Source organism: Urocitellus parryii, chromosome 3, assembly GCF_045843805.1.
Source record: "Urocitellus parryii isolate mUroPar1 chromosome 3, mUroPar1.hap1, whole genome shotgun sequence".
Lineage (NCBI taxonomy): Eukaryota > Metazoa > Chordata > Mammalia > Rodentia > Sciuridae > Urocitellus > Urocitellus parryii.
Genome location: NC_135533.1, coordinates 220030554 through 220039536, shown reverse-complemented (window position 1 = coordinate 220039536; position 8983 = coordinate 220030554). Strand labels below are relative to the sequence as shown.

The 8983-nt window shown below is 62.0% G+C and overlaps 1 protein-coding gene across 6 annotated transcripts; it reads left to right on the top strand.

Moving 5' to 3' along the window:
* Nucleotides 1-2174: 2174 nt before the first annotated feature.
* On the top strand, nt 2175-8146 carry Plpp2 (phospholipid phosphatase 2). Of its 6 annotated transcripts, none has more exons than XM_026382496.2 (6): nt 2175-2290; nt 4127-4278; nt 4390-4667; nt 6650-6707; nt 6945-7121; nt 7247-8146. In XM_026382496.2, exons 1-6 carry the CDS (start codon nt 2239-2241, stop codon nt 7391-7393), a joined length of 864 nt encoding a protein of 287 aa, XP_026238281.1. In that variant the 5' UTR covers nt 2175-2238; the 3' UTR covers nt 7394-8146. The 6 variants fall into 6 exon arrangements, with proteins under 6 accessions (XP_026238281.1, XP_026238283.1, XP_026238285.1 ...); XM_026382498.2 differs by having other exon boundaries at nt 2186-2249; XM_026382500.2 differs by having other exon boundaries at nt 2210-2290; nt 4174-4278.
* The last annotated feature ends 837 nt before the right edge of the window (nt 8147-8983 follow it).

The following is an 8983-nucleotide window of genomic DNA, read 5'->3' as shown; positions in this document are numbered from 1 at the left end:
TGGGCACTTCCATCCCCACTGCCATCTGGAGGCTGTAAGATACAGTGAGGCCCTGAGTGGGCATAGGTGGCACTGAGCTCCATTGCTTGGGAACCACCAGGCCCCCGGAACTAGTCTTCTCTTGGACCCCAGCACCCGTCCATCCCTTCCAGGTCTCCATCTGCAGGTGAGGGAGGGCGGACTTCCAGCCCAGTCGTCTCCCCTCAGGGCCTCCCCTGTGAGGGGGAATGGGCAGCTGGGGCTGGCAGTCTGTTCTGGATGTGAGAACTCTAAGGAAGTAGCTCTTCAAGGTGTGGACAACCCCAGGTAACAGATGTAGGAACCTTGACCCAAATCCAAACCCTAATCCTGATTTTTGCTGTCCCCACCAGGTTTTAATCCTGACCCTGCCCAGGGTTTTAAGGACTGACCCAAATCCTGAACCAAGAGGAAGGACTTGTGGTCTACCCTCCCTGCCCCACTTGCCCTGAAGCCTCTGCCAGCAGCCCCTGAGCAGCTGCTACCCCTTCCCTCTGCAGGAAGTGTGGAGGGGCGTCTACACATCCCGAGGGCCCTGTCCTAGGTAGCAGAGATGGGGGCCGTAATGGTGCCATCCACATGGACATCACAGTTATGCCTGGCCCAGGGTTTCACGTTGGGGGAGATTCTCACAATAGAATCCATGGCTCTGTGGGCATGACCGACAAATGGGCCATGATGGGGTGGGGCCCCCTGCCCTGTGCCAGGTGGGCAGAGCCCAAGCCCTCCTGGGTGGCTTGAATCTGAAACCCACTCATGACGACCGTGCAACAAGGGATATCTTCATGCACAGGGGGTCAGACCTGGCTGCCCTGGTGTGCAGTGGGCCTGGGGCTCTGGGTGCCCTTACGTGCCTCCCCAGATGCTGCAGAACCTGGAGCTGGGGCGGCACTTGAAACTCACCCTGCCCTGCTGGTGGACCCAGTTAAACTGCCTGTGCAAAGTTGGGCACTGGACCTTCCCTCACCCCCACAGGGCAGCTGTGCCTTGTCCACCTGGGTGCTCTCAGGATTCCCCAGGACCACCTGCACCCCAGGTATATGCAGGAAGTGGGCTGAGGGGGCTCTTGAGTGCAGTCCAGCCCAGCTGCTTGACCTTGGGCCAAGCTGCCCTCCTCTGGACCTGGGCTGCTGGCTTGAGGTTGTTGAGATTGTTGGGGGGCGGGGGGGACTGCTGGTGCTCAGGGGCATGACCTTGGTGGTCAAGGCAGCAGAGCACCCTGGATTCAAGTCCCAGACCTAGCACTCTCACTGTGAGCATCAAGTGACCAGGTTCACCTGCTGGAAAGAGTCAAGTCAGCTTTCCAGATGGTCCCAGACAAAAGGATCCAATGTGGATGTTAGACACCGAACGCTTTTGCCACTGGTCCCTCAGGCCTTGGTTTTCCCCAATCAGGGTGCCCTTGACCACCACCCACCAGGCACCCATGTCCCAGGGTTCCCTGGATCTGTGTGGATGCAGGGCAGGCTCTGCTCCATTCATCAAAGTTTTGACCTCTGGGCATCTCTCTGTGCCCTTCCGTGGAGTGGGGACAACAGTGTGCCAAGGGGTGCATCCAGATCTTTCCACCCACACAACCGGGTGTTGGAGGAACTGGACCTTCCCACCTGCCCGGTATCCCAAGCACTCCAGGATCATAGTTTTAGAAAGAAGTGACATCTGAGACTGAGCCAGAACACCACCCACCCAGTACTTCCTGGTTTTGCAGGGCTCAGGGTGTCCAGCACCGGTGCCCTTCCCCGTAAAGTGTCGCTTGGCCAAGCCCAGAGCAGGTGTCCTTCGGGGTGGGCTCCAAGCTGTCCACACCCCATATCTGCAGCCTCTGTGCACCCAAACTCTGCCTATAGCCACCTGCTCGTACTCCGCCGCCCTTGCCCTGGGGGACGCCCTGGGGAACACCCTGCGTGTCCTCGAGCCCGCTGTCCCTGAGCGTCCAGCGGCCTTTCTCAGCTCGGAGATCCCTGTGCTCTGCGCTCCTCACCCTGTTCCCCTCCCGCGCACCCCGCACGCGTGCCCCCATCCCTGCACTGCCGCATTCCCCGGCCACCCCGCCGCCCCTCCTGCTGTCACCGCCCCGCTCCGCCCCCGTCACCGCCCCGCCCCCGCCCCTCCCCTCCGCCGGGGCGGCTCCGCGGCCATGTGACCCTGCGGCCCTGGGACGCGACGGGACGCGCTGGGACGCGCTCCGGGGGTCGCGGGCACGGCCCGGACGGGGGCGACATGGAGCGGAGGTGGGTCTTCGTGCTGCTCGACGTGCTGTGCGTGTTGGTCGGTAAGAGCCGCGGGCCCAGGTGTGGGGACCCGGGCGGACACGCCCCCGGCCGCAAGATCCTGCGCGGGGCCAGGGGGCGCCGGCGGGCGGGGGGACCCCGGACCCGCCCAGCCTGGCCGTCCTGATGCAGACGAGATCCCTAGCTCTTGCCCTCGGGCCCCAGAGGCTGACCAGCCGCCCCGGGCTGCCGCGCTGCGGCCGGGCCTCCCGCGCGGAGCCTAACCTGCCGGGCCGGTTTGCGGGCTGCGCTGGGGGAGGGCGCATCTCGAGGCCCCGCCCGCCCCGGCCCAGGTCCTGGGAACAAAGGCCGAGTGTTGCCCTGGGGCCCAGTGGACAATGGCCCCGGAATGCTGCTGCCCCCGCGGGGGCGGGCGCTTGGGCCTCATTGGCCGTCTTCCTTCCCCTGTCTGGCTTCTGATTCTGCTGGGGAGGCCGGGCCCACCCTCTCTAGAGTGGGTCAGGTAACAGCAGTAAGTCCCGATGGCTCTTTATCTGCTAGCCTTGGGTCCTGTTTTCTGAGTGCCTGTGTTGTTTGTTTAAACAGATGTGTGGTACTTACTGTATGTTAGGCATCAAGGACCTGCAAATAATTTACACCTTTCCGACCAAGCAGCCTGGGCCCAGAGAGGTGGGACCACCTGGTGGAGTCACACAGCAGCAGGGCAGCGCTGAAAGTCAGTTGTACGTTGCTGCAGTGTGCCAGAGCAGTGGCCCAGGTAGTTAGTTCCCTCCTGAGAAGCCTGAGTTTGTAAACAGTTCCGACAGCACAGGTGTAGGTGGTAGAGGTATGGAGCAGAGGAGGACAGAGCAGCTCTGGAGATGCCCAAATGAAGAGGAGGCCCTGTCTGGGCCAGATTCCAGTGCCCTGAACCCAGCCCTGGGTACTGCTCTTGAATCCCCCAGCAGAAGGGGCTGGGGCAGGGCTGCTGGTCTGGGCTTCACCCCAGGTCCACTGGATCTTGGGCAGGGCCTCTGACCTGGGGTGCTGGTCCCTGGGCCCCCACCCTGTCTTGGGCTCCCACCGGCCTCCCTGATGAGCTGGTACACTGCCCTTTCCCACAGGGCGGCTGCCTCTGGACCTCTGGTCTCCTCCCTGGAGTGTTTCCCCAGGGAGGTCCCCCAGGTTGGCTTGTGGGGAGTGTGGCTCCTGCCTTCTGGCATTCAAGTCCCAGAAGAGCCGCACCCACTCACACCCAGCTCCCTGCTGGGGGCAAAGGGCACCCTGCCTGGGCTTGTCCCTGGAGCCGCGCCATGGGGGAGGGCGCTGCCCTCTGCCCAGCCCTGTGGCCGGCTGCTGTCTCCAGGCCTCCCTTGGCTTTGGGGCCCTCTCTGGTCAGGCGACTGTGATGAGGCCTGGGCTGTTGGACTAGCCCTCCTGGACAGAGCTGGGTATGTCTTGGTCTCAGCCTGACCTGTAGGTAGAGAAGGGATGGGTGCTGGGCAAAGGGCCTGGGCTGTGCCCCCTGGCTTGCTGTGTCCCTGGGCTGTGGTGGCTCTTCAGCCCTGCGTGGCCACAGCCAGCCCTGAACACCACAGCACATGGGGATGTCCAGTGTTCGTGTCACATAAATGACTGCTTCCACAGGGGACAGGAAATGGGAAGAGTGGGCGTTTCCTCCTGTGACGGTGACCCAGGGGTGGGTGGTCAGGAGGGCAGCTAAGTCAGGTGGATGTGTGGACAGTGGACAGCAGAGCTGGGGTGGACGAGCACTGAGAGGGCCGCCTGTGGCCCAGGGAGAGTCGGGACTCTGGTGGTGCCGGGTCCCACTGGAGGGTCGTGGAGAGGCCCAAGCAGTGTCCACGGCAGGGCTCCACGTCCCTCCCTGGCCTCTCCAGCCTCTCTGCCCTTCGCCATCCTGACCCTGGTGAATACCCCGTACCAGCGAGGGTTCTACTGCGGAGATGACTCCATCCGATACCCCTACCGCCCGGACACCATCACCCACGGGCTTATGGCCGGGGTCACCATCACAGCCACTGTCATCCTGGTAAGGCTGCAGGGTCTGGAGTGGGTGGGGCTGAGCAGAGCCACCTGAGGGTGTGGGGTGCCTGGGGCTGGCCCAGACCTGGCTCTGTGGCCCTCATCTGCTCTCTGCCAGGTCTCAGCTGGGGAAGCCTACCTGGTGTACACCGATCGCCTCTATTCCCGCTCTGACTTCAACAACTACGTGGCTGCCCTCTACAAGGTGCTGGGCACCTTCTTGTTCGGGGCGGCCGTGAGCCAGTCCTTGACAGACCTGGCCAAGTACATGATCGGCCGTCTGCGCCCCAACTTCTTGGCCGTCTGCGACCCAGACTGGAGCCGGGTCAACTGCTCGGTCTATGTGCAGCTGGAGAGGGTGTGCAGGGGGAGCCCTGCCAACGTCACCGAGGCCAGGTAGGTGCCAGGCTGCGAGCAGGTGCCTCCTTCAGCCCTCTGCCCCAGCCTTCCTGCTGCCTCTGGCCTTGCCTTTGTCCGCTGGGCACTTGGGCGTCCCTCTTGCTGCTCTTAAGGTTCTCGTGACTTTGTCTGGACAGTTTGGTCACCTGTGTCTCTGTGGCTTGCTGAGTTCACCAAACTGCCTGGAGGTTGCTGCGTCCCGCGCCCTGCCCACGTGCTCTGCGCCCCCTCTCCTGGGCTGGTGTGGCCACTGTGCCTGGCCACCAGGCCATGCCCTGGTCCCGTCTTGGCTGAGGGACGTTTTTCATTTGGGGTCATTTGTCCTCCTGGATTCAGCTCTGCTCTGGTGGAGACATGGTCCTGGGTCCTTTCAGCTCTGGCCACGGGTCAGGTGACTTACCCAGGGACTTGTCTTCTGAGGGTTTCCTTCGTGTGAGAAACAAGCTCACCCAAAGGACGGGCTGAGACAGAAGCACAGAGAAAGCAAGACTTTCCACGGACAGTCCTGCAGGGTTGGGCACCTGGTGGTCAGGGACAGTCTGCATTTTGTGCCCAGAGTCCATCCCCTGGTTCCTCACTGGCCGAAGACTGTGGGGTACACAGTCTTCCCGAGGGGCTGGGTGTTGCTGCCCCCTGTTGGGTCATTAGATGTACCTGTGCTGCCCCCTTCCTTGGCTCAGTGGCTGGGGGTTTTAGGGTACAGTTTGTCAAGTGCAGTGAGTTTTTTTTTTTTTTAATTTAATTTAATTTTTTTTTTTTTTTTTTTGTGGTGCTGGGGATGGAACCCAGGGCCTTGTGCCTGGAAGGCAAACACTCTGCCAACTGAGCCTCAGCCCCAGCCCCCAAGGGCAGTGGGTTTGGACACTCTGGTTACCTGCTGGTAGCTTTCCATTGCTCTTTCCCTCCAGCAGCCTTTCCCTCACCCCACTTCACATTTCAGGCTGAATGCTGAGTTCTGAACAGGGTCTACCGGAGGTCCTGTGTCTACCTCAGGGACACTTCAAGTAGCTCTGCCCTTGTGTCGGCGGAAGCCCCTGGGTGCTTGTCAGTGTTTTGTGGAGACGGGGCGTGTGGGACGTTCTGGAAGGAGGTCCCGCATCCCCCCGCGTCTGTGCATTCTGCCTGCAGTGATGTTTCTGAGTGGGTTGAGTCTCAGGTGGCTGTGAAATCCTGGCCTGTTAGCTCAGGACAGGTGGCCATCAGATGTAGATTCCTCTGGTTTACTTGGCGGGGCTGGGGTGGGCTCAGGGTCTCGTGGTGCTGCACCCCAGCTGCACCCCAGCCACAGACACAGATTTCCTGAACAAGGACAACTGCCCAGTGTTTGCATGGGGGGCATGTGGCCTTTGCCCAGCTTCTCGTCCCAAGCAGAGTGCCTGGGCCCTCTGCCTGGTGGCCCTTGTCCTCCTAGCTTTTGGCTGGCCTCTCCTCGGCCTCAGTTCCTGCCCAGAGCCCTGCAGTTGTGGTTAAGGCCTTGCATCAGGTGGAGGGGAGCCAGACCCTCCTGCAGGCACCAGATGGCAGGAGTGGCAGGTCCCCATGGGAGTTCGGTGCCACTGTCCCAGCCTGTGCCGTCCTGGTGTGTGGCACAGTAGTGCAGAACTGATTGTGTGGTTGAGCCCTCTGGTGGCCACCAGCTTCTGATCTGCTTCCAAGCTCCCCAGCAGGGCATGATGGCCTTCCTGCCAGTCCCTCCAGGCCTGTGCTGAGTCTGGAGTTGGTAGAAAGCATGGCTCTTCCCTCAGGTTCCAGACGTGGAAATGTCCTGAAGGGGACATGGGCACAGACCTGGCTTTGTCTGCCTGGGCCCTGGGGTGGCAGACTGGTCCCGCTGTGTCACTGTGGTGTTGGAGGCTGCAGGCCCAGCCGGGGCCCTACCCCCTTGGAGACACCTGGGCAGGCTGGCTGGCACAGCGGTGGGCAGGCTGGCTGGCACGGCAGTGGCCACCCCCACCGACCCTGCTGACACTCCTTCCCAGGCTCTCCTTCTACTCGGGACACTCCTCCTTCGGGATGTACTGTATGCTGTTCTTGGCGGTGAGTTTCTCTGCCCACTTGTGTGCCTCTCCCACTGCCCTCAGGGAGGTGGAGGAGGTGCAGGTGGATTTGCCCGTGGGGCTCGGGGTCCCCGAGCTCCTACCCTGGCCCTAGAGCCCCCGGTGGCCGCACCGGCTGGGCTTGCTGGCTGGTTCCTGCCCGTGTGGCTAGGGCTCCCTGTGCCCCTGCCCTGGCCGTGCCGTGGGCCTCCGCCCCGCTGATGCGCTCCCGCCGCAGCTGTATGTGCAGGCGCGGCTCTGCGGGAAGTGGGCGCGGCTGCTGCGGCCCACCGTGCAGTTCTTCTTGGTGGCCTTCGCCCTGTACGTGGGCTACACCCGCGTGTCTGACCACAAGCACCACTGGAGCGACGTCCTCGTCGGCCTCCTGCAGGGGGCGCTGGTGGCCGGCCTCACTGTGAGTCCCAGCCCCACCCACCCTGGCGCTGCCTCGGGGCCCTCCCCCAGACCCTCCCCCCCACCCTCGGGGTGAGGGGGGGACCCCACTGCCATCCTCCGACCCTGCTGTTCCAACCCCCTCAGGTCCGGTATGTCTCAGACTTCTTCAAAGCCCGACCCCTGCGGCCCTGCCTGGAGGAGGCGGTGGAGCGCAAGCCCAGCCTGTCCCTGACGCTGACTGTGGGCGAGGCCTCGCACAACCACCGTGGCTACCCGGTCTCCTCCTCCTGAGCCAGGACCTCCAGGGGACCAGCTGTGGGCCAGCTCTGCCCTGGGCCCGGGTCAGCAGGAGGACCCAGACAGGCCCCAGGTTCCCAGCTAGTGCCAGTGGCAAGCAGTGCGCCTGGGGGCCAGGCATCCTGTGGGCTGTCCTCGCTGCTCCTTGAGGGGCCCCTCTTAGGCGGGGTGGGGAAGGGCCTGGGAGCCAGGCACCGGGCTCCATGGTGGGTTTGCACGTGGGTCTCTAATGAAGCAGGCATTGGTTGAGGGCCTGGCTGCCAGGCTTCCTGCTTCTCCCTGGCCAGCACAGGGCCTGAGCGGAGGGCGGGCAGGACCCCAGGGCTGCAGCTGGCGGGAGGTCTGGCGGTGGAGACAGCAGGTTGAATGCATTGAGGGAAAGCTCACCCCTAGTGCACAGCAGGCACCTGGGCCTTGGTGGCCTGAAAGACCAGCCAGACTCACTCCCCTTCCTGAGTCCTGCCCTTTCCCCTCCTCAACCCTGTGTGTGCCCCCAGGCTTCAGAGTCTCTCCACCTGGGACGGGGTCCTGCCTTCTGAACTGCCCCACCAGCAACACCCTTCGCTCCTGCACAGACCTGGGTTCCAGGCCCTGTGGGAAGCACGGTCCATGTCTTCCCTGTGCCCCCATGGGACTCTGGCCTGAGCCCTGCAGTGCTGACCCTCTGCCGACATAGCCAGTTCTGAAGCCAGATGCTTGGCTGCTGCCTCTAAGCCATTTCAGAACTTTCTGGGCTGGCCTTTTCAGTGGGAGACTGATACATAAATTTTGTTTTTTATCAAATATGTCTTTGTGATGGGTGATTTATTTCCCAGTGTCTGCTGATGTTCTATTGGCACTTGGAACCTGCTTTATTTCTGATCTGTTGTGGGGTGGGCACACCAGTGCTGAGAGGGATGATTCCCTCCACCCTGCCCTAGTCCCAAAGGGGTCATTTGTGGTCCCTGGCCGTCTCCTGGTGCCAGGGTCCAGGCACCCAGAGGCTGTGGACACTGGGAACTTGGAACTTGGTTCCCAGTCGCATCCAGGGCCAAGGAGCTGGTTGCCCAGGACCAGCAGGGGGTGACGGGACTCAGTACCTGTGATGAGTCCAGGCTAGAGACATCTGGGGGAGGTCACAGTGGGCCCACAGATCACTTGGGGTAGAGAGCAGGTGGGAGAGGTGCAGCGGGGCTCTCAGAACACCCCCTCTGCTGTGGTGGCTCTGAAAACCCGTGCTTAGCATTGGTCCTAGGACACTGATGCTGTCAGCAGAGATGTTCATACCCCATGGTAGGACACGGTTGTGTGGTCACTGCCACCCCCGGGCCAGTATTCAGACCTCACCTGCTTCCCTCCACACACAGACCCTGGTTTCCAGCTATGGTAATAGTCTGTGTTTTTAGATTTTCATAGAAATTCCTGCTCATAAATACCTCCCTGCACCATCTTGTAATTATCCTCTGATCCCAGGTCCCAGTAGTTGATTCAGTTGTCCTGAATGAACAGAAGATGACCAGATGAGGAAGTGGACTGGCCGTGTTCAAAGGAGAGAAGGTCTTTCCCTGAACAAGAGGGAACAGCAGGGGCTGGGCTATGACTCAG